Source organism: Artemia franciscana, unplaced genomic scaffold (genome assembly GCF_032884065.1).
Source record: "Artemia franciscana unplaced genomic scaffold, ASM3288406v1 Scaffold_1174, whole genome shotgun sequence".
In the NCBI taxonomy this organism is placed as follows: domain Eukaryota; kingdom Metazoa; phylum Arthropoda; class Branchiopoda; order Anostraca; family Artemiidae; genus Artemia; species Artemia franciscana.
The window spans coordinates 114,607-140,997 of record NW_027062754.1 but is presented as its reverse complement, the minus strand read 5'-3'; the positions used below and the strand labels follow the sequence as shown (position 1 = coordinate 140,997).

The 26,391-nt window shown below is 34.9% G+C and overlaps 1 protein-coding gene across 1 annotated transcript in view; it reads right to left on the bottom strand.

The window, feature by feature from the left end:
- LOC136042362 (syntaxin-binding protein 1-like) overlaps nucleotides 1-18,273 on the bottom strand; it is a 56,058-nt gene extending 37,785 nt beyond the window's left edge. Inside the window, exons 1-2 of the mRNA XM_065727330.1 lie at nucleotides 18,181-18,273; nucleotides 2,616-2,774 (exon numbers count right to left, since the gene is read on the bottom strand). Of these exons, the coding sequence (XP_065583402.1) occupies nucleotides 2,616-2,774; nucleotides 18,181-18,208 (187 nt within the window). The 5' untranslated portion in view covers nucleotides 18,209-18,273. The remainder of the gene's footprint in view (nucleotides 1-2,615; nucleotides 2,775-18,180) is intronic.
- Between the last annotated feature and the right edge of the window lie 8,118 nt (nucleotides 18,274-26,391).

The following is a 26,391-nucleotide window of genomic DNA, read 5'->3' as shown; positions in this document are numbered from 1 at the left end:
AAATCTAGGTGGTCAAAACTGCAATCATTTTTGTTGCAACATTTTGATCGGAAATTTAAGCATATATGCAAAAACCGACACTTTTTCTTCAGTCTGCAAAACCCTCGTTCAAAGAACCGGCAAAGCATGTTGTATTTACGAGTTCTTACGTCACTTTTCTCTTCGAGCGTCGGAGGGGGGGGGCATTTGCACTAGTTGATGACGTATTATCAGGTTCATTTCGTCTGACAAGATCGCACAGTCGTGGGCTAGGCTTGGGCTAGATGTTATGTTTTGCAATTTATTATCAATGGGTGCATTTCGGTTAGCAACAGCGATATCTTTGTCCGTTTACGTTGACTGGGTAACTTGGTCACGGGAGATTTGCGAAGGGTCACAAGGGCGGGTTTCGATAGCCACCGAAAGTTCTTGTTTCAGCTGGGCTATAAGAAAGTCTTTAACCTCCAAATGGCCTGTCAACACTTTAATTTGATTGTTCTTTTCCTCCATTTCTGACAGAAACGTTGAGTGCCTTGTCCGGATTTCTAAATTTTCTGCTTGACACGCCAATAAACTTGCATCCAGGGTCTTAATTTTCTCACTTAGACGGATTGTTTCAGATTCATAGTTGGGAATGTCAACACTTTCCGCAGACGGCTTAGTCCCTTTCGCTATATCAGAGTTAGTTTTAGGTCCCGTAATAATTTGTGTGAAGAGATGCCGATTCCGCTTCCTCTTACAGGTCTCTTCACACTAGGCTTTTGTGGGGGTTGAGATGCTTGCGACTTCGGAGTCACGGGTATTTTTTTTGCAAGACATTCCATGCATAACCATTCGCCGGAATGGCCCTTTAGTCCGATTTGGGCGCATTTATTAACGCCCGCGTGGTACCAACGGCCGCATCCTGACACGCATTGGACATAATTTGTGGTTACCAGCAGTCGGCACTCGGGACAATAGTTTTTTGGTTTCGACATATCATAGTTGCTTTGGGACTCGAGTGCAACCCAAAGCAACACACTGAAGGAAAGGAAGAATTATTCAATTTTAGTTTAAGTAAGGCACATAAGCAATCTTGAATGCAATTAAATAACACCTCAGTCACTTAGATGTTTTCGCAATTAATAATTAGTTGTCTAATAATTCAAGTTCTGATTATAGAAATATTTTCAGTAGAAGTCCATAGGGAGATCAAATAACTAAATAATCCAAGTTCAATTAAGTTCAAGTTCAATGAAGTCCATAGGGAATCACGATTGAGTCTTACTGTATAATGAGATTATATCCAGATTGTAGTTCAATTAAGAGAAGTCCATAGAAAATCACGATTGAGTCTTACTGTATAATGAGATTATATCCAGATTGTATCAATAAAGGTGTTTACTGTATGAACTCTCAAACAAGACTGTAAACAAGACTTGTAAAGGCGTCGAGGGCTAGACATGTCGTCGAAGCATGAATCATAGCTTCATTTTCACACTGTTCTTTTCTTTCTGCACGTTGACAGCCAGTGACCTTCAACTAGCTGCCAAAAGTGTGGATTTTCGCTGCTCCTTTTTATTGAGCTTTGATTTCTCTTATTAGAAAAGTCTGCAACTGGCTCATTTGACTCCTCACTTTTAAATTTGGTTTTTTTGTTGCTAGGTTTTTTACTTATTGAATCAGTGAATGAACTACTTTATTACCTTTTATCTGTTTTAAAGCCAATCCGAACTTTGTCTCTCTATTTTCCCTATTTTCTCCACCATTCCCATACGTTTCAAAATAACCTTGTATTTCTTCAAACGCGCCAGAATTGACTGAACACTGATCGCCAGAAGTTCCACTCTACCTGCACTGTGTTAATCCTGTTATGTGAACTGTCTGATCCAATTAGGAGTTTTTTGACAGCACTTAATTGTTTTGAATGTCTTTTGCTTTCAAATCGTTGCTTTGAAAATCGGTTCAGATTATTTTCTGGACTTCCTTTGGTGTGTACCAGCCAAAGGAAACAAATGGTTAAAAACGATAAAATGGATAGGCCGGTTTTTGATAACGATTTCTGGGAGAGGAATGGCGGGGGGACATTTTATAGGCAAGGGAAAGGCTAAGAAGCCTTCAGAATGGCTTTTTAAAAAGGTAGCATGGACTTGATATCAGATATATATATATATATATATATATATATATATATATATATATATATATATATATATATATATATATATATATATATATACAAGCTATGTAAAAATATATAGAATAAGCACTTGAAGTACTACTTAAGTAAAATTTTGGCAAGTACTTGATATTTGATACTTAAGTAAGAATTTTGAGAGTACTTATCACTTAGTACTTAAGTAAAAAAACAATAAGTACTTAATACTTAAGTAAAAGTTTGGATGACTTGTTGCAGCACTGTTACCAACCATAGAAAATTTAACCCAGACTGTTTTATATTAAATTTTCTATAAATTGTCTTACAGACAAGTATGAAGGGGAGGTGGTTAACCCTTTAGTTAAGAAGCTGATTCACCAAGGGCGGTTAGCCAAAAGGTAAACTAAATGCCGTAAGTAAAAATATGCTTAAAAATATACAGTAAATATATATTTTTTTTCAAAGAGAAGCATTCAGATCAAATGAGCAAGCTAAATACCTCTGGTAAAAAATACATGAGCAGCCTTGTATTTTTTTCTCCATGGATATGTAATGTCAGATATGAGAGATTCTACAGAATCATTTGTAGGACTCAAAAGATAAACAGCTTCCAAAGAAGGATGTGGCTCCCTACTTCTGTCTAATAAATCTTCAATAGCTGAAAATGAAAGTTAGATCTTTTCAATATTTTGACAAAGCACTCTTAAACAATAGAAAAAAACACAACAAATTAATTGAACACTAATTTAGGCTAACTCATTTAATAATAGTTCAAATCAACAAAAGAAATAGTATAATTCTAGAGAAGGCTCTTTAGAGAAGAACATATGTTAAGGAAACAATTCATACTTCATAATATGAAGAATAATTGTAACTAGCGCATTTTGCATGGAGCACCACTATACTTTACCCTCCACTCCAACCCCTAATGTGCAAACATATAGCCCAAATTATATAGTTCTCCTCTCATCTCCTAATGTGTCTCTCTTGTTTTAACCTGTGTACCTATAAATTGAACCAACTGCGACGAAACAAGAGATAGAAAAACAAGCGACGGACGGCAGACTGAATAGGAAATATATAATTTGGGCTATTGAACATTATCGGGGGGGGGGGGGTAAAGTATAGCAGTGATGCATGTAAAATGTGTTAGGTACAATTTCTGAATATTATGAAGTATGAACTGTTTGCTTAATATGTTTTCTTCTTTACAAATCCTTCTCTAGGTTTATATCCAAAAATTTTCTCACTTCTACCAAAAAGAAAAAATGGTGTTTTTTATACTATACAAATAAGTGTTTTTATACAAAATTAATAGTACTAAAATTGCACTTACAAGATAATAATCAGGAAAAATTGCGTTAAAAGGGAGGGAAGGACAGTTTTACAATTTCTAGAAGGTGTTTTCAGAAGAAAAACCCATAGCCTCCCCAAAAATTGTTCAAATGTGACTGAATTTAATATCAATCAATTCAGTATTTTTTACAGTTTTCTTACAGTATCAATTGAAATTGCCATGTTTTTTAGATGCATTCTAATGTGCCTTTTATTTTGACACTGTTTTGTCTCTGTTTGACTGCATTGAGCCTGGTCTGAATTGGTGTGGTAAGGGTCATAAGGACTCTACACTTTAGTGAACTTATACACAAATTCTAGACAGTGGATTTCTACCAAGTGTTACTTTATTTATAAGATACTTAGAAACTACCATGCCTTCCTATTCTTTATTAAGCTCCTTGTAAAATATATAAGCCGATTAAAGAGACCACACCCCCTCTCATTCCCAAAATATAACTGCGTAATCAAGAGAAAATGTAGGACCATGTATAATCCTTTGTAAGTATAATCTCAGTTAATGTGTTCACTGGTTTATTTTAACTGATCGAAATTGATTTATTTATTGACATTTGAAATCAACTCATGGTATGTATACAAGATTTCATCGCAATTCGGCTTTAGGAACAAGAAATTAGCTCAAATATCAGAACCATCTAAGTTTAATTCCACCTTTAAAATTAATACGCAATATTCCACATTTATTAACGACTTTCAGCCGAAATGGTGATTTTTTCTATTAGATACGAACAAAGCTAATAAAATTGAGAGACAAAAATGAACTTACTTATTTTTTCTGCATTAATTTCATAGACATTGTAAAGCAAGAGGAAACCATTTTCAATGAAAGTCGATCAACAACAAGATTTCTCCAATGTGTGCCAATCTCATTACTTCTGAGAACTTCGCTCATGATTTCTTGTAAAAAGAAAGAAATAAGCATCAAAATATGCAACTGGCAAAAGTAAACAAATTTGAAAATTATTGCCAAGGACACAAAACGTAACGCAAATAGAATTGGATAACTTTTGGAAAACTTAAAAAACCTAAAAGATAAAACAAAATTAAATCCTAAAGAGAACATAGAACAGATTGTCAAATTTTAGGGACAAAATCAAAGGGTACACATCATGAAGAGAAAATCCTACCTATATCCCTTCTTTGCTTATCCGAACTTGTTAGAGAAGGAGCAATTTCCTAATAAATGTATTAAGTAGTAGTATCTTCTTCAAAATGAAAATGACTTGGTCTTAAACAGATTCAAGGACAAAGGAGGATGCATACAGAAGGGGCCTAGGTCTCAAAATAAGATTTCTGAGTGTCTTCCCCAGGCTGCCAGAAAAGGAATTCTTTTATTACTTAACGTTAACTTTTCACCTGTTTTAATTCCTCTTTTAAGCAGCATATTCTTTGTAGCATTTTTCTTCAACCCTCTTGTACCCTGAACTCCCAAAACTCTTCAATTTGATAACATTTTTAGCTAGGACACTAATTATCTGAATAGTTTAAGTTCAGGAGAAATTACTTTTTCATTTGATGCCACTTCTTGTATGCAAAATGCACAAAAATAATACCAATGTAAAGTGTAGACACTAGAAACACAGAGAATTTTCAACTTCAATTTAGATAGTGTAATTATATAATTGCCCAAAAGTGGACATCACAAGTGGACCAGCTAACAGCATCCCCCTCCCTACAAAACAAAACAATTGGGAAGTTCAGAGTTTCTGAAAGAGACCTGGCATTCTGGAGGTAGGTAGAATACCAATAAAATAGTTCTGGTGGAAAGGTAGAATACAATTAACAGATTTGGTACCTAATTTCCCATAAACAGGGGAACCAAGTCTGCATACCTCCAATAAAATTGTTTTTTTCATCAGTGGGCACATTGCCAATTTATGAAAATGTAAATGAGGATAGGGGTAGGGGAAAGGATTTTTTCAAATTGTTTAATAAAGATACAAAACAAAAGGTTTTTTAATCTAGAGGAGGGGGGCATTTTTCTTTATTGAAAAGACCAAAAGAAGCGTTTTCAAATCTTGAAGGATAACCCTCCTCCTTTCTTAAATTAACATCCAGGGCAGTCGGGTACTGCAAGCTAAAGTAAGGTGCTAAATTTATCAATTATGTGTTTACCAGATCAAACAGGAACATTAAACGTTAGCATGAAAGTTAAATTTGTTAGTGTAGTATGTTAAAATTGTGCATATTGAAGATTAAAGGCTGGAGTACTGATGGGCATATAAATATATTTTCCATTTCTATTCTTTGGCCTGTTACATATTCTATTGGCAATAGTTTTGTGCATGGTCTCTTAAAAACCGAACATTATACCATAATGAAAAGATTCTTAGTTCATTTATTCAAGAAAATTCTACCAATCCAATTTCCAAAGTTGATTCCAGTTGAAATGTGTCCCAACCCGCCTGTCCTTAAAAGCTGGGTATAGCTCTAGGATACATAAAAAAAATCCTGAATTAGTTGTTGTTGTTTTTTCTTTGTTTTTTTCATTAGCTTTATGAGCTAATAGTAGATGATAAATTAGCACAAAACAAAGAAACTGTGAAAGTGAGAAAATTTTGCGTTAGGATGGGGAATGGATGGAGCTAACTGGGGTAAACTCAGAGAACAAATTGACACAGTTTTTCTGAACTTTATGAAGCAAATATCTCAGTATTATAGTGTTTAGTTCAAAATAAGTCATGGACAAAACAGTTACCATTTGAATAAATATTATTATTTACTGAAATGAGTCTTATTTGAGAGTTTGTTGGGTAAAAACCTTATTTTTTCATATATAAGAAAGCCTTATTTGAGTGTCCGTAAGGTAAACACCTTATTTTTGAATATAACCTATTAATACAGTAAGGTTATGTGATTTTCCTATGGGTATTTATTGAAAATTCGTTCATAATCAGTTTTAATTCATTTGCTGGCTAACCACATTCTGCAGATGAAGGATGACAGATTGCCAAAGATTTTCCTTTTCAGGCAACAGTCTAGGACTAAATGGAAAGCAATTCGTCTGCGGTTGGGGTGGGAAGATGTCATAAAGAAAGATTTAAAGGAAATGGGAACTTCCTGGGAGGGTGTTAAGAGGGAGGATTTGAATAGATTGTGATGGACAAGGAGCATGCTTAGGTGGCCTCAGGTGAGATATCGTACCAAAATTACCAATCTTTCTCTTGATATGTTTTCTGAAGAATGGACACAGCCCATTGTTGTTCCTCTCCAGCTATAGGTCTGGCTTGGGTTAAATACCCAGCAGTAAGACAACTAATCATGACTTCAACAGTTAAATCATCACAAAATGTCTATTATACCACCCACAGAGCCAAGTATTTCACCCATTTTTTTTCCAAAGTTATCTTTTCTAAGTATGTCATGAGTTTGAATGCTTTAACCACACACAATATTAGTAATTTTAAATGCGTTATTCAACAGTGGAGCCTAATCATGGATGCACACTTTAACATAGAGCCTAAACTTGGAAAATGTCTAATATCAGACACAAGATCCTAAAGTTAGAAATAAATTTTAAAGAACAAGTTTTTTCAACTGAAAGCAAGGAGCAACATTAAAACTTGAAACGAACAGAAATCAATACGTGTATGAGGGGGTTCACCCTGTCATCAATATATCACTTGTTTTAAATAAAAATTATAAATAAATATAAAAAACAACTTTTTTGAATTTAATTTCAGATCGTTTTTAAATAAAGCTAGGAAATCCAGTGCCCCCTTTATGGAAAGTCCCATCCCCCATGGAAAGATCTTCCCATGTAAACCCTACACTTCAAACCCTATCAGAAGAAAGTCCCTCTGAAAATGTCTGTTTACTTTGCAATAACATAAACTACTCACCACAGCACTAAGTTGCCTCAGGCCAACACAGCTACGCATGCTCCCCCTCTTAAACAATCAATTCAAAGCCTCCCTTTATACACCCTCCCAGCAAGTTTCCATTTCCATTAAATCTTTATTTATGATACCCTCCCACCCCAAACAAGGATGACCTACTTTCTGTTTAGGCCTAGAAGATTAGTCAATAAGGAAAATCTTCAGCCATCTGTCATCCTTCATCCTTAGAGAATATCCAAGGCATCTCAACCTTTTTTTTTATTATAGCCCTAGAAAGTGGGATTGAACCATATTTTTCGTAGAGCCTAGTGTTTGAAATACGGTCAGTCAGCCAGGTACCCAGTACAATCTGTAGTTGATTTCTCTTGAAAAGTTTTAGTAAATATTCATCTGCTTTTCAGAGCACCTATGGTTCAGAGCCATTTTTTACCATTGTCATCACTGTAGCTGCCAATATTGTGATCCTGGTTTGCAGACGTATCTTCCTATTCTTTCACAGTTTTTTTTTTATTTTGGCTTAATATGAAAGAACACCCTGAGCCTTTGCTATTCTATTTTTAACACCTTCACTGCTCCCACCATTTTTACTAATAATAAAACCAAGGTAAGTGAAGTTGCCCACCTGATCAATCTTTTCGTTACCTAACGTCACCATTTCATCTTCACTTATTAATAACCCTAGTGACTTAGTCTTCTTAACATTAATTTTCAAACCTATTCTAGCACTCTGAACTCGCAAAACCTCTAAAAGTTAATTCATTTTGCTCAAACTTTTATTCAATATGCTTAAATCTTCAGCATAATCTAAGTTCAGTAGAGTTTTTCCTTCCCAGTTGATTCTGTGGTCTCTGGTTGCCATTCCTCTGCTCCTCAAGACAAATATCAAGATAATCTATATAAAGGGAGATAGAACACAACCCTGCTTAACTCCTGAAAAACAGCTGCTACCCTCATTTCCTACCTTAACCACAGCAGTAATATTCTTGTACCTAGCACTAGTTACTTTAATGTATTTGTCTGGTATACCACATAAGGATGAGACCTTTGCTAAAGCTCTTCTATCAACAGAATCAAACACTAGCTCATAATCTATAAAACTGAGGACCAAAGGTGTTTGACAACTAATGCACTTCTCAATTATTAATCTAAGAGTAAAAATTTAGTCCACACATCCTCTACCTTTTCTAAAACCACACTATTCTTCTCTTAAAACTTTGTCTATAGCATCTCTCAGTCTAAAAAGTATCATATTACTAAGTAATTTGCTACCTACAGACACTAGACTAATGCCTCAATAATTACAACACTTGCCCTTATCACCTTCCTTATACAGTGGTTTAATGTCAGAGCCACCATATTTAAGAAACTCATTTACCACCCTATCAGCACCTGGAGCCTCATTATTTTTTAATCCTTTTAGTACTGTTGTTAATTCTTCCTCATAAAACAAATCTTCCTTCACATCCAAGGTATCAGTGTAACAGTTTAAACAGAGTCTGTAGAATTAACAAGAGTTAGAGATAGCTTGGAGACATCAAACTCTGCTGGTTAATAAATATACAAAGCAAGATAAATAAATATAAGAAGAAGTGCTAAAAATAACCTGTACCTAAAACTTCAGATAAAGTGAACACAAAACAAGAGTTTAAAAAAGAGCAAAGGTTTTATTTTTAAAAGAAGTTTGGTTTTTGGTTTAAATAGTACTGTTTAAAATAAAATTAAAATAGTTTTATAACTTGTAATATAAGTATAATCTTGCATAGTCTTTGTACTGAAATAAGAATTTTAAGATATTTAAATAAACTGACTACTAACTAATATGTGAACAAATAAAACGTTCCAAGGTATTTTAAATTATTACAGCAAGACTCATGTCACGCTGTAGAAACCAGTAATTTTTCATTATGAGATTGAAACAGAACAATTTATTGTGCTCACATCTAAGCGAAGCTACCAATACTCGCCAAGCTCTCAACACCAACTAACTCTTCCAAAGCCCTTTTCATGCCTTGTATCCAATCCTTGTTTGCAATTGGTACTTGTTATTTAACATGAATCAATTCATACAAACAAAAACATTTCCAAAGCTATACCAAGAAGAGATTTAATACATGGTAAACAAACCATACATCTAATAAAAAGAATTCTTACATCAGAAATTTTTTGATTTTCCTCTATACCTTTACCTGCAACTGTATCTTGGTTAAGCATATTCTCAGAATGTTCTGTCTATCTTGCTTTAACTCATTTCTTATCACTAATTGTGACCCCATTCCTATCTTTAACTGGGAAAAGTCTAGATTGACTAATCCCTCTAAGTTCATTAACATGCCAGTATAATATTTTACTATTATGACATCTAGCTGATATTCCAGATCCTGAGCAATAATCAATGGCCTCTGCTTCAGACCTTCTTTTTTTGTATACTACTACTGCTACTAATAACTCACTGCAGCACCAAGCTGCCTGAGGCCAACACAGCTACGCACGCTCCTCCCCCAACCTAGTCTATTTAAAGCCTCCATCTACACTCTCCCAGGAAGTTCCCATTTCCTTTAAATCTTTATTTATGACATCCTCTCAACCCAGGCAAGGATGACCTGCTTTCTGTTTAGCCCCAGACGGTTGGCCAAAAAGGACAATCTTTGGTAATCTGTCATCCTTCATCCATAGAACGTGGCCTAGCCATCTCAACCTTTCTTTCATTATAGGCCCAGAAAGCGGGATTGAACCACACTTTTCGTACAATTCACTGTTTGAAATACGGTCAGTCAGCTGGGTACCCAGAACAATCTGTAGGCAATTTCTCTGGAAAACATCTAGTAAATTTGCATATGCTTTTTGGAGTGCCCATGCTTCAGAGCCATATTTGACCACTGTCATCACTGTAGCTTCCAATATTCAAATCTTGGTTTGTTGACTTATCTTTCTTTTCTTCCAAAAAATTTTTAACTGTGAAAAAACACCCTGAGCCTTAGCTATTCTACTTTAAACATCTTCACTGCTCCCACCATCTTTACTAATAATACTACCAAGGTAACTGAAGCTCCCAGCCTGATCAATCTTTTCGTTACCTTATGTCACCTGTTCATCTTCACTTATTCCTAGCCTTAGTGACTTAGTCTTCTTAATATTAATTTTCAAGCAAATTTTAGCACCCTGAACTCGCAAAACCTCTAAAAATTCATTCATTTTGCTCATACTTTCATCGAATATGCTTAATTCATCAGCATAATCTAAGTCCAGGAGCGTTCTTCCTCCCCATTTGATTCCATGGTCTCCAGTTGCCTTTCCTGTGCTCCTTAAGACAAAGTCCATCAAAAAGATCCATATAAAGGGGGAAAGAACAAAACCTTGCTTAATTCCTGATTTAATACAAAACCAGTTGCTAACCTCATTTCCTACCTTAACTGCAGCAGTATTATTCTTGTACATAGCACAAATCACTTTAATGTATTTTTCTGGTATACCATATAACGATAAAACCTTTGTTAATGCTCTTCTATCAACAGAATCGAAAGCTTGCTCATAATCGATAAAACTGAGGACCAAAGGTGTTTGACAACAAAGGAACTTCTCAATTATTAACCTAAAAGTGAAAACATGGTTGACACATCCTCTACCTTTTCTAAAACCGCATTGTTCTTCCCTTAAAACTTTGTCTACAGCAATCTCTCAGTCTAAAAAGTATCATATTACTCAGTAATTTGCTACCTACAGAGACCAGACTAATACCTCAATAATTACAACACTCACTCTTGTCACCTTTCTTATACAGTGGTTTCATTAAGGTTTTCCTAAAATCATTGTGTACCTCCCCTTTTTTAAAAATCATGTTCATAATCTTCAGTAGCTTATTCCTAACCTCAGAGCCACCATATTTAAGAAACGCATTAATCATGCTATCAGCACCTGGGGCTTTATTATTTTTTAATCCTTTTAGTACTGTTGCTAATTCTTCCTCCCTAAACAAATCTTCCTTCACATCCAAAGTATCACAAACATTTTCATTTTCATCTATATCTTTTCCTGCAACTGTATCTCGGTTTAGCACATTCTCAAAATGTTCTACCCATATTTTTTTTTAATTTTTTCCTTATCACTAATTGTGGCCCCATTTCTATCTTTAACTGGGACTAGTCTGGATTGGCTACTCCCTTTCAATTTATTAACATGCCAGTATAACATTGCACAATTATACTATCTAGCCGCATCTTCCAGATCCTCAGCAATTTTATCCATGGCCTCCACTTCACATCTCCTTAGTTCATATTTTAATGCTTTCTCCACTTTCTTTACATACCTTTTGTTTTCAAATGACCTATCACTCAGATAATTCTTATACAAACCCCTTCTACTCTCTATTAAACCTAGGGCTTTTTCACTAATATTCCTAGTTGCAGTCTTAGCACTCTTCCCTAGGATACCATCAGCAACTTCACAAATTGTTTTTTTGAAATTATTCTATCCATCTTCCACATTGTCAAATTTTAAACTCTCAAGTTTAGTGTTCAACTGTTCCTGGAATTTTTTTTTTCAAATTTTCATCCTGAAGTCTACCAACATCATAACTTTCTGGGAGGGAGTTATACTTCTGGAATTTCAGCTTTAAATTAATCTTAGACACTACTAGATGGTGATCTTTACTTTTAACATCAATAACAACACTCCTATACACCCTAGTATCTTGTATTGATCCTGCTAGTCTTCTGTTTACAATAATATAATTAATAAGGTTTGCTCTTTTACCATTGCGTGAATACCATGTCAACTTAAGGGCTATTTTGTAACCAAACACTGTATTGGTTATAACTAGGTTGTTATACCTACGAAATTGCAAAAGCCTATAGCCATTACTGTTTTCTTTTCCTACACCAAATTTACCTAGGCTAGGATACCATCTATCCCTATTTCTAACAACCTGGGCATTAAAATCTCCTAGCAAAAACAACATATTTCTACCTGGTACCCTGTCTATTTGGTCCTGTAACTGTAAGTAAAATTCATCTGAGTCACTAGTATCTCCATCAGTTGGTTCAATGGGGGCATATACTACTATAACTGATACCCTGAAGTTTTTAGCAATTAGTATTCTATTATTAATACCTTCCCAGCCCAAACAAGACTTAGCAGCTTCCTTATTCATCATGAGCCCTACTCCCTATCTATGTACCCCATCCTTCCTTCCTGAGTAAACAAATTCTATGTCACCTAATTTCATGCTTCCTACCCCTGGGATATGAGTTTCTGAAACTCCTAATAAATCCAGTTCAAACCATCTGAATTCGTCAGTCAAAATGTCGATGGAATAGTCATTGTTTAACATCATAACATTCCAAGTTCCAATTTTCATGGTCTTTAAATTTTTGAAATTATTTTGGCCTCAGGAAAAGCAGTGATCCCGGATACCAGTGCAGGATGGGGACCAACATATCTTCTCAAGTCTACACCAAAGCGCTTAATCCGGCTTAGAACCGGACAGCAAGAAGTCCCTGGGACCTCCAGTAAGTTGGAGGCTTTGTGCAATCCTGGGCCCATCTTGGTCACAACATGGTTTTCAGAACTTGGCGTTGCTCTTCTATCAACAAGAGTCAAAATCCTGCATAGACCATCCCAAGCCAATTACCTCCAACTCATTATATATTCATGCCTACAAATATTATGCTACTACAGGGAGGGATCCCATAGTTGTCCATAAATCTGGATCTTATGCCCTGTCAGTTGTCCTCCATTTTTTGGTCAATTAAAAAGGGCAATAGAAGTTTTAATTTCTGTTCAAATAAGCCCTCTCACAATATTCTACAACCATTGGGTTGATACCATCATCCCTGGGGAAAAATAAAAAATAAACATGCATATGTGATCTTTCTTCTGGCCAAAAATACAAAAATTCTGCATTTCTGCAGATAAGGGCTTGAAACTTCTACAGTAAGGTATTCTGTTTTTTATGAATCTGATGATTTGAATTTCATCAGATTCTATGACTTTTAGGGGGTATTTTCCTCTTTTTTGAAAATAAGAAAATCTGATAAACATTATACATTTGAAATCAGTATAAAACTTAATTCTTTTGATGTAACTATTGGTACCAAAATTCCATTTATTAGAGTTTTGGTTACTATTGAGATAGGTCGCTCCTTACTTACACTTCATTACTGCAAACTGTTTGACAAAGTGTCAAAATCAAAGATAGGCTCAACCATGGATATATATATTCTAACAGCAAGAGTTTTAAAGCACCAACAATGTGTTTAAATTAGATGTGATAAATTAGAAAGTTTAACTTTTGTTTGAGCTAAACATTAAAAAAAAAAGTCTATCTAGGTTACAGTAAACCAATCCTAACAAGCTCAGCCCCAACTATCAGCTGATTTCAACTATCTAGGGCTATGTACATACAATATATCAAAGATTAGGAACCTAATATCCACCATTATTAAAGACAGATTTTAATCAAAACGTTCTTAGGTATTGTCAAGGTTCAATCAGTTTACTGGTTTCATTCTCCATAAGGATTTAAGCTAAAAAAGTCATAACATTAATTCCTTTTTTTATGCTCTTTTTAATTACTGTGGTTACTTTTCAGACAATTCACCTCACCTGTCTGATAGTCCTAAATATAACCCAGAATTTATATAGCAAAACATTATATTTAGCTGTATTTTAAATAAAAAAAGGGCTAAAAGAAAACACTAAAACAAAGAAATTATTACTTTATAGTATGCAGGATGTTTCTACAGGAATCATTATCATGTTTCTTTTAATTTTTACCATATTCACTTTTTAAATCATTTCAAATAATATTCCAATAAATTGTCCCAAAAGAGAGCAGATACCAGAATCCATAACCACTAATTCTCCAATAAAGTGATTGCCCATCAGATCTACCAACGTACTCAATCATAGATTGAAATAAACCAAATGTTTGTGGGCATTAAGCCATGACTAATTTTAGAAAGAGCCAAGACAGATAGCCCAATTGAATGAGAGGCAAATCTGGCATTAAACCCCCTTATTAGGATTGTATAAAAATAATGCTAGCTCATTTGTTAACAGATATGTCTATCTATTATCAATCATTGCATAATTCCTAGGGCAGAAGAACTAAGGCAAATAGTTATAGAACCTAAAGTTTTCCAAGTGTTTGGTCTAATGGCATTGGTAAATGGTGGGGAGTAAGCATGCATCTCTTACTTAACCAATATTTGTTGGTTGTCTTTTAGCAATGTACACCTACCTAGAGCCTTAGGTAGGTTGACCAAAAATACAACTGGATTTAGGAATACAAACTAGAATTTTTTGAGACAATACAGGTTACCTGTTATACAATACATCAAGAGATGAAAAACAAATATAAAAAAAATGTATGATTAAGCTATATTTGGAACCATTATTGAGGGCAAGTGCATTGTTAAAATAGCAGCCATGATATTTGGAAGGTTGAAAAATATGGAATCTAATGGTATGATATTGTTCTTTCTGTTTTAATATGTTTTTAAGTACCAGGAATGTATTACAATACCAGCTAGCTTTGCAATACCAGGAAGGTATGGCAAAGCTACTGTGTTAGCCCTCTTTTAATTTTTTTGTCTTAAAATTTGCCAACTTGACAGGTCTATTAGCTATTGGAAATTAGACAAAACAACATTACACCTTAAGTTTCAGTTTCCTTTTCTCTACTTTTAGTTCTGAGGCAATTCCTGCTAGTTGAGTAAAAGTTTAGGCCATATCAATGTTTTTTTTCTTTTGAACTTAGGAAATGTATTTGCAGATCTTTGAAACCTCATAAATTGGGATTGAGCAAAGTTGTGAAGCTCAAAATACTTTTTTTTTTATTTCATTCAAGTAAAAGATCCATTTTGCATGGTTTAGAAAAAAGGATTTTTGAAGGTCATCAAAGGTCTCTAGATAAGGTAATTTACCTGTTTCTGGCATGCTACATTTACATTAGCAGTCAAGTCTATAGGGATATTAAGGTATTATGGAAATATTTGCCTACATTTTGTGATGAAGAAACAATATAACAAATCAATTACATTTTAGTAAATGTAACAGTACATTCTAGTGTAAAAACCAGAATGCAATTGAGCAAAATTATGCAAATTCAAACACTTATATCTTGTTACTAAATAGAAATTGAGAAAAATTATATACATCAATGAATTGCTAAAAATCTAAGCTATTCATCAGTATGGTTATTATCAAATTATTTTGGATTAAACACTTGAAAATGTTAGTTTATAGACTTACTTACAAATATCTCTTTATGGAAAAACCAATTATCTAATTTTAATGTACATTTCCTTTCAGTGTTTCAGCTTTATTCACATATTAACAGAAATCAGATTTATTTATTCTATAAATAATGAAAATTAAACAATTTTTTCTTTTTGCTTGATTGTCAAAACAGAGACCACATTTTAAATTTATGATGACAGGCAAAATGATTGTATTGATGAATAGGGCTAGCATAGAGGGCAACTGAATAAATTTATCAAACAGTTTGTGGTAACAAACTGTAGTAAGGAGCAACCCGGCTCAATAGTAAACGAAACTCTAAAAAACGGAACTTCGATACTAAAAGATATATCAAAAGAATTGGATTTTTATGCTGATTTTAAATATATAAGTTTTATCAAATTTAGTCTTTGTCATCAAAAGTGACGAGCCTGAGAAAATTTGCCTTATTTTGGAAAATAGGGGGTAACACCCCCTAAAAGTCATAGGATCTTAACGAAAATTACACCATCGCATTCAGCGTATCAGAGAACCCTATAGAAAAAATTCCAAGGTCCAATCTACAAAAATGTGGAATTTCGTATTTTTTGCCAGAAGACAAATCACGGGTGCGTGTTTATTTGTTTTTTTTTTTTTCCCAGGGGTCATCGTATCGACCAAGTGGTCCTAGAGTTTTGCAAGAGGGCTCATTCTAACGGAAATGAAAAGTTCTAGTGCCCTTTTTAAGTGACCAAAAAAATTGGAGGGCACCTAGGCCCCCTCCCATACTCATTTTTTTCCCAAAGTCAACGGATCAAAATTTTGAGATAGCCATTTTGTTCCACATATGTTCGAAAACCATAATAACTATGTCTTTGGGGATGACTTACCCCCCACAGTACCTGGGGGAGGGGCTGCAAGTTACAAACTTTGACCAATGTTTACATACAGTAATAGTTACTGGGAAGTGTACTGATGTTATCAGGGGGATTTTTTGGGTTTGGGTGTGGGGTTCAGGGGAGGGGGCTATATGGGAGGATATTTCCTTGGAGGAGTATTTCATGGGGGAAGAGAAATTCAATGAAAAGGGCGCAGGACTTTCTAGCATTACTATAAAAAAAAACAATGAAAATATAAACATGAAAAAGTTTTTTCAATTGAAAGTAAGGAGAAGCATCAAAACTTAAAACAAACAGAGATTATTACGCATATGAAGGGTTCTAAAAATGCTTTAGCATAAAGAGCGAGGTATTTAGGAGGAGATAAATACTTCGCTCTTTATGCTAAAAATTTTTTAAATAATTTCAACTATTTATTCTACGGCCTTTCTGATTCAGGGGTCATTCTTAAAGAATTGGGATAAAACGTAAAGTAAGTTACATAAGTTATGTACGTTTGTTACGTAAGTTAATTCTTAAGTTACGTTTTTTTTTTACTAATAAAAATGTTCGTTAAAAATTAAAAGATCTAGTTGCCTTTTTGAGTAACCGAAAAATTGGAAGGCAACTAGACCTCCTTCCCCACCCCTTATTTCTCAAAATCATCTGATCAAAACTAAGAGAAAGCCATTTAGCCAAAAAAAGAATTAATATGCAAATTTCATTTTAGTAATTTATGTATGGAGAGCCAAAATCAGACATGATTTTAAATAAAATTAAATAAAAAAAAAACAAGTTTTTTTAAATGAAAGTAAGGAGCGACATTAAAACTTAAAATGAACAGAAATTACTCTGTATATGAAAGGGGCTTTTCCTCCTCGACACCCCTCTCCTTGCGCTAAAGTTTGATTCTTTCTCGCAACTCTACTTTTTAAAACAATAAAAAACTTTAGTACAAGGAGCGGGGTGTCGAGGAGGAAAAGCCCCTTTCATATATGGAGTAATTTCTGTTCGTTTTAAGTTTTAATGTTGCTCCTTACTTTCATTTAAAAAAACTTGTTTTTTTTTTTTTATTTAATGATTGATAAAGGCAGAGATCTTGTTATTCACATAATGTATTGCTGTATTAAAATGGGGCAGTCCAAAACCCATCTTGATTTTTCTAGAATGCCAAAGAAAAGTTGTCTTTCCTAAAGAGGCCTTTTACTCTAGGCCAATGACATGCATGGAAGATTCATACAAAGTACATAATTTATGCTACATATTTGACTATTGGATGGGTGTTAGTAAATTAAAATGAAATACTTTTGGGAATGATACAGCCTAAGTAAGTATTTTCAAATTTTCAAAGTTGTTTTCAGAATTTTTAGTATTTTTCTGATTAGTTCAATAACTACAGTGTCAAGTGCCAAATAAAATGAACCAGGATGAGAAGGTAAAACAGGGAGCAACAGGTCCTCCATTGCACCAGACAAGAGTGCAAACACTTCTCAGTGTATTCTATCCCTCTCTGGAATAGCTTGTCCAAAGTCTCCATCCAGTCTCTAACCAGAGAAGCCTTCAAGAGGGAGAGACCGGCTCAATACTCAATGACTGAACTCTCCAACGGTTAAAAAAAAGCTCCCTAAAAGTTTTAAAAGATTTTGCTTCACCCTCCATGATGTAGCCTACCTAAGCTATTGAACTGGCCTTTGCAACCACATTTGTGGACATACAAGGATTTAACCTAGTTCATTTCTTTAGTAGCTTGCATAAAATTCTATAATAAGCTTACTTTGTCGAACAAGGCTTTTAAAATTCATTTTCACAGGATTATTGCTAGCCTAATGTTTTCCATGCGTTCCAGGCGAAGGGATGTGCTCCAGGCAGAGTTGCCACATTGTCAGCGTAAAAAACGCCCTGGGATTTTCAAAATAAGCCCGAACAAGCCCCAAAACATTTTATCGAAATAATCCACTTTTGAGACTTAACTTTATAGTGAGCGTGTCCAAAAGCTCGTTCCACGGGGAATGCTACATCTGGATGCAAGATTAATGCTGAATTTTCAGTCCGAGAGCTATTCTCATCGTTTTTTCTTTAAACTTCAGGAAGAGTCGTAATTTTGTTTATCTCCCTTCAACATTCGCAGGGAAGAAGGATAAACCTACCCAGCAGACGGGAATACTTGACTTTTTTTGCCGCTTCTAAGTTTGAAATATAAAAGAATTACCTTAAGCTGTATGGCAGCTTAATATATTGAACTCAGGGCTTTTTTTCTGAAGCTAAGCCTTTGCATTGAAAAACTTATGGTGCGAAAGTAAAACTGTCTACTTGGAAACAAATTCGTCCATGGAATTCTTAGACTCGAGGCTTTTGAAATCAAAGAACATTTATTCAGACGTAGGATCAAATTTGGACGATTTAATTGTAACTGCTGCTATTTTAGATGAAAGCAAAATAAAAAAGACAAAGGGGCCATTTCCCAGCCGAGCCCCCGAGGCAAATCTTAATATGTTAGTATTCCTTACAGTTTTAGTTTTCCCTCCAAATTTACACCTTCCAACAGAGTTGCCGCCTCTCCATACCCTTGCGAAAGCTATAGCCCTATACAAATAAAGCCACTTTCCCATGCCCTATCTCCCTAATAAGGGATAAATTGTTTTAATATGTCACTAAATATTATATTTTCTTTATTTATCTGTTTAGAAACCTATTTTCAAGCAAGATTATAATCTAAAAATTACCTTAAGCTACGTGGCAGCTAAGTATTTTGAACTTTTATGGTTATTCAAGACAATACTTTTCACTGAAAACCTTCTTTTTTTTTCTTGTCACCTAGTTTTAATGAGCGCGGCTTTTAGCTAATTCTTAGTGCATTGACATCGTAATACAACAACAAAAAATTCACTAGTAACAGAAAACTCAATGAGATCTCTTCAATAAGCAAAATAATTTTAGTGAGCAAAACAGAATCATGACCAAAATATCAAAACTAGAAATACACAGGCTTAATTACGTCTTTGGATAGAGTGGTAAAAGGCAAAAAAAAGAAAATAATTGAAGGTTGAAATTCTGTATCACAACGGAAAAAAATTTCAAGAGAATCAACGTAATGATTGAAAAGCTCTCAAAACTTTTGGTACATTTTCTTAATACCTCAAGCAAGGTAAATTAAAAATAATTTCTAAGACATGAAATGTAATGTACAGTTTTCGACAAAAAAAAAAATGCTACAATAACTAAAAAGCTAATTGCAATTTAAAAATTCAGTGTCATCACCTTAGGAAAAATACGTATATTAAAAGTTGACTATTTTGTAATACAGCATTTTGGTTTTTATATGCAGCTTATCAATCGGTTTCTTTTACCAATCAGGCTCCAGTCCGAAGACTCGTAGTTTTCACAGAGTCTGAAGAATTCCGACATTTGTTTTTCTTTTTTTTTGAAAACGCTGGTTTCTTATTCGATTTCTATTCGTATCTTGAGGTGCAAACTGAAAAAAATAATCCTATTAAAAAATAATGTCGTATCTTATTTTCCACATTATTTGCTAGAATAATCAGGAAAACGTAGAATATTAAGCTTTTTCGTTGGATTTTTAACCTTTTTTTTGGAAAGTGCTTGGGGGTTATGAAGTGTGTCTCCATCTGTTTCAAAAACAATATCGTATTTGGCGTCTTCCTCTTGTAGATGATTAAATAAAAAAAAAACTAGTTTTTTTTAACTGAAAGTAAGGAGCGACATTGAAACTTTAAACAAACAGAAGTTACTCCGTATATGAAATGAGTTGTCCCCTCCGCAGTCCCTCGCTCTTTACGCTAAAGTTTTTAATTGTTTTAAATAGTAAAATTGTGGCGAAAAGTCAAACTTTAGCGTAAAGACCGAGGGATTGCGGAGGGGACAACTCATTTCATATACGGAGTAATTTCTGTTCGTTTTAAGTTTCAATGTCGCTCCTTACTTTCAGTTAAAAAAAACTAGTTTTTTTTTTGTTTAATTTCTAAACGTTTTTGAATTAATATATGTTTGATTGTGGCTCTCCGCACATAAGCTATTAAAATGAAATTGGCATATTAATTTCTTTTTTTGGCTAAATGGCTTTCTCTTAGTTTTGATCAGACGATTTTGAGAAATAAGAGGTGGGGAAGGAGGCCTAGTTGCCCTCCAATTTTTCGGCTACTTAAAAAGGCAACTAGAACTTTTAATTTTTAACGAACGTTTTGCTAGTAAAAATTATACGTAACTTAAGAATTAACTTAAGTAAAAAACTTTTATATTCTTATATTTTTATTATGTATATGAGGGAGTTTGTCCCCTCGTAAATACCTCGCTCTTTAAACTAAATCTTAACTTGTGTCCGAATTCTTTAAGAATGACCTCTGAATCAGAAAGGCCATAGAATAAATAGTTGAAATTACTAAAAATACTTTGGAATAAAGAGCGAGATATTTATCTCCTACTATATACCCCGCTCTTTATACTAGAGTATTTTAAAACCCCTCATATGCGTAATAATATCTGTTCGTTTTAAGTTTTAATGTTACTCCTTACTTTCAATTGAAAAATTTTTTCATGTTTATTTTTTCATTGTCTTTTTTATAGTAATGCTAGAAAATCCTGCGCCCTTTTCATTGAATTACTCTTCCCCCATGACATATTTCTCCAAGGAAAGATCCTCCCACATAGCCCCTTCCCTTCAACACCACCCTCCAAACCAAAAAAAAAAAACCCTGAAAACATATGTACACTTCCCAATAACCATTACTGTACGTAAACAATGGTCAAAGTTTGTAACTTGTAGCCACTCCCCCAGGGACTGTGGGGGAGTAAGTCATCCCCAAAGACATAGTTTTACGGTTTTTGACTATGCGGAACAAAATGGCAATCTCAAAATTTTGATCCGTTGACCTTGGGGAAAAAATGAGCGTGGGAGGGGGCCTAAGTGCCCTCCAATTTTTTTGTCACTTAAAAGGGAAACTAGAACTTTTCATTTCCGTTAGAATGAGCCCTCTTGCGACATTCTAGGACCACATGGTCGATACGATGGCCCCTGGAAAAAAAACAAACAGATAAACACGCACCCATGATCTTTCTTCTGGCAAAAAATATGAAAATCCATATTTTTGTAGATAGGAGCTTGAAATTTTTGTTGTAGGGTTCCCTAATACGCTGAATGCGATGGTGTGATTTTCGTTAAGATTCTTTGACTTTTAGGGGGTATTTCTCCTATATCCAAAATAAGGCAAATTTTCTCAGGCTCGTAACTTTTGATGACAAGCATTAAATTTGATGAAACTTATATATTTAAAATCAGCATGAAAATTCAATTCTTTTGATGTATCTTTTAGCATCAAAATTCCGTTTTTTAGAGTTTCGTCTACTATTGAGCCGGGTCGCTTCTTACTACAGTTCGTTACCATGAACTGTTTGAGATGTCTCTATTCGATAGTTGTAACTAGTAATCTGCCGTAACAAATAGTCCTTTTTGACTCACTTTACTTAGCTTCTTCTTGTTTTTTTAGTGAATTGTGGGGTATGGTTAAACTTTTCTTTAAATCCGTTCGCTTTCTTTCCTCGGAAGTTTTGTAAAAGAATGAACTTGAAAAAAAAATCTAAAAAAAAACATTATTCTTTTGAGTAGAAAAAGCCCAAAACAAGCCAAATAAAACAAACAATAAGCCCAGTTTCTTGCCCCAAGCCCGCGACAAAAAAAAACGCCCGCCCCAGCCCAGAGAAATAAGCCACCGGGGCTTGAAACAAGCCAATCTGGCAACAGTGGTTCCAGGCAGTATTTCTCTGTCATGATGACAAGTTTTCCGTTCTGTTAGACCAGAAACTCAAAAAATTCCGACGACTGAGAATGAAAAATCCGTCAAAATTTCCGTCGAAAAATCCTAAAAATCCATAACAAAATCTGTCCAAACAGAACTCTTGTGGTAGGCAGTTGTTACAAGCAGAACAGTGTGCTCTGTTGAAACACTTCCTGGAGTTTAATGGGCAGTAAAACGAGAAAAAGAAGCTGAAAATTCCATTTATTCACCCCTTGAAAAAGGTGGTGTGAACGGGGATAGATAAGAGGGTTGGACAAATGATGAGCTGGCTACTTGAATTTCACCTATAATATTCTCAAGCCGAATTGCAGATTAGTAAGTTCGTTCTTACCAAGAGTTGTCTTCCAAGTTTGTATCTTGTTTCTCCCTTTTTGTATTTTTAATTTAACTAGTGACCCACCCACCCCCCACGAAGATACCAAAACAGTTGTAAGATCGATGTTTAACAGTTCATAGATATTTTTCATATAGTCTAGCATGTCGCCGAGCATCTCGTTGCCTGTGAATTGCTGAATGACTTCCACAACTATCTCATTTGTAAAAAGAACATAACTTTATGAAACCAAGTGTGTCAGTGACGCTTGTGCTTGAGTTGGGCTAGATTATATGTCGGGACGCTCGTTTTTCAGTCTCTAGACTAGACTTTCTATCTGATCGTACAGCTCAAGCATACAATACTCTGTTAAGTGGTATACGAATCAGCCCATTGTATGAATAATCAGGCAACTAAACTAACTCAGTAAAGATTATTCTTTTATCGTGATAAAACAAGATCTGCAGTTACTCATACTAGCTTCGATCTGACTGCAATGTCTCCAGAGATTTATAGGCGAGCATCCCAAGATATGCCTCTTTCAAAGTTAGACATTCCCTGATATTTTCAGGGTCCAACTCCAACGCAGACGTCTCTCTGACTTGGCTGCTTTCATAAAATTCATAGTCAAATTACGAATCAGCAGCTCCACTTTTGGTTTTATATGATGGAAGAGCGGGTTTTCACTTTGGAAGAGTGTTAAAATCATTGAATAATTCCAAAGCATAGGTGGCAAATTCAAACTGGATTCTCAGAATTGGATTAGCCAACGCTTGTGCCGCTCGATCGTTAGCGTAAGTAGGGTCTTCAAGAGCTAACTCTTGGAAGTAGAGTTGCAAAGGACTCCACTGTTCGAGAATCCTTTCAACATACAATTTAAGTGAAAGCCAACGTGTCTGCCCTGGCGAGAGCATTTAATGGATATATGTGTCCGTGAATCTTTGGAAGGCAACGAAGTCGCTTTTTCTCTTAGCACTCATATTGAAATGGGCATACATGGTACAACACAAATCTTGTAACCCCTTTGGTAGCTTCTTACTGGCATAATATGCTATTAGATGTATTATATGGCTGCTACACTTCGCAAAGGTGATCCAAGGATACTGAGTCTTGATCTTACTGACAACAGAATGTTCGTAGCCAAACATGGTATTCCAGTTATCCGAACATTAGCCGATCCGGTTCTCGAGTGGTATCTTTCTTTCTTTGATAGCTTCCTCGACAAGTTCAAAGACTGTCTCTGCTCTTGAATCAAGAAATTCGATCATATCCAGCAGGTCAAATTCTATTTCAATTTCTGAGTTGCAAAATATGACGGCAACAGCAAGTTGTCTTAAAACGCTGACATCAGTTGTCTCATCGATAATGGCTGTGAACTGAGTTGACTCGAGTTTTTTGCAAAGTGTCTCATTAAGATAAGGTCTAGCCCTTAACGAACAATGTTAGCTGCTTTCTGTTTCCCAGGAGCAACCTTAACAGCTAAAAACTCATTTGACAGGCTTTTCACAAGTAGCACTAGCTTTTCTATCAGGGAGAAAGCCAAAGGTGGCAACCAGCTTGGTTTCCGTAGTCTCAACGTCTCTACGATCAACTGCAAACACATAATTGATGAGAACAAGGGTTTTTTTCATAGAGTCTATACTCCTCAATAGTTCCTGATGCTCTTCAGATTTTGCATATTTACCGAGCTTAGTTTTTCCACAAATAAACCTCTTTTTACAGTACGTACAAAATTCCTTTTCATCACTGGATTTATCCCTTGCAATCCAAGTTGAAAACTCAGGCATTCTCAGCCAACTAGACTGAAACTTGGACCTCATCGGGCATACTTTTTCTTAGCTGACGTTGATTCTCTTCTTTTTCTTCTATCTTCTTCGCTATCTATTTCCGTGGTACTAGCTGCATCTTCACTATCGTTAGCATCGGAATCAGTGTTAATTATATATGAAAACATGGCAGCTATACTTTATATCTAGATAAAATTTGCTACTAACGAGTGTGGAGTGTCCTTTGACAGTTACAATGACACAGGAGGAAAAAAAGCTACATTGGCCAATAAGAAGTATATATGGTCGAAGTTGAACTTCCATTAAGGCTCAGCCCCATTGTAAGAGACAAATCCACAATGAATTTTTAGAAGTAGGTCTAGTCAGTATAATTACCAAACAACTGTGGAGTTCATTAAAATGTAAAAATAACGACGAGAGTAAATTATGCTTAGAAACTATTAACATAAAATGTGTAGAATCTTCTTCTTTGTTCTTCCCCTGAAGAATATCCAATTTTTTTAACCAAAATCTATTCAGTACTAATAGAAAAAAATCACACTGAAAGATCCTATACTATTTTGATGACAAAGACATTAAATAATTTGACTCATTTGCGAAAGGGGTAGGCCCATTTTGATAGTCCCATTTGCTCCAAGCTACTGAAATTTTCACAGGTGATACTTCACCTAGCCATGCTCCAAAGAAAAAAATATTCTAGCCTGTATTTATTTTATTATTCTAACAGCTGATCAGACCAGATTATAACTAGACCCTACAGCCTAGTCATCTCTGTTATAGATTAATGTAGCAAACTTCTTCAACTGAAAAATTAAATAAAAATAAAACACTAGATTCTAGCTCTGTGTTTAACTACCTTGATTACACTGGCAAAGAGTGTCCTTAAGATCGAGTGGCGGACCCAAAGGGGAGGGGAAGGGGGCGGTTGCCCCCCTCCTAGACACCTTTATTTAATGGGTTTGTATCTTGGCTAGAATTTTTTTCAGTACGTAGAGCGACCGAATCTTTTATTGCATTCGTTTAACAACTCGAATATTAAAAAAGATTTCGATTTCTTTTTACTTTGTCAAAGCAAGTTGAAGCGAAATCCAGTGCTTCCACTTATTTATCTTTAAAATCTTGCCAGGAATCTATGGCATCCTGAAAAATCCTGCTCAAGAAGTCCGAAAATTAAGTCGAAACTTTACCTTTATAGAACTTTGATAACTCTTTTGTGCGACTAAAGTGTTTGAAAGAATACACTTCCTTCTTTTTTACCAGGAAATTACCCATGAAAATTGGAAATTTTCATGAATCCAAACATCAGTTCATGATACTGTCCACTTTATGAAATGCAACAAATAGACTAATAGTTGGGAGTGCATAGAAAATAGCTTCTAGGCCTCATATGATTTGTAAGCCGTACTTTTAATAAGCACTATACAGATGAAAACAAAATTGGTACGACCTTTCTCTCTTATACAACCTTGACACAAAGCATAGCTCAAAATAAAATAAAAGTAAGCATCGTTGTACTTTGTTTTTGTTTACCGTCCTCCCACTATAGCTCGGCTGTCCTCCGACAAAACTTAGTATCTACACAAAAAATCAAATTTGAGTTAGGAGTGGAACCCACCTAATCAGACCACGAGGAATCCAATAATGAACTTGGAATATTTATTCAAGGCTTAGTTTCATAGATCTCACCTAGTATCTACACAAGGTCTCAGCTTTATTTCCGGGCTTTACCTATTGTTTGGGCCAGAACAAGAACTGGGTTTTATTCACAGCCCTTGTAGAAATAGTGAACAAAGTTTTTGGGCCGGACCCTATTATCCTGAGATACCTTACAAAGGGACATAGCCATAATGCAGTAGAAGGATTTCACAGGAACTTCAAGGTAAATATGAAAAAAATGGGAGATACATGACTTTGGTGATCTTCTAACTTGTGTTAATGGATCCAGGAAAGGAGTTAATACCATCACTATGGACAATTCTTTCAGGAATTGGACTTCAAAGAAGAGAGCCTGCACAAAAAAGGTGAAGTTGCCTCACCTGAATCCTATTGTTGATCCAACCCATGAGTATTATGGC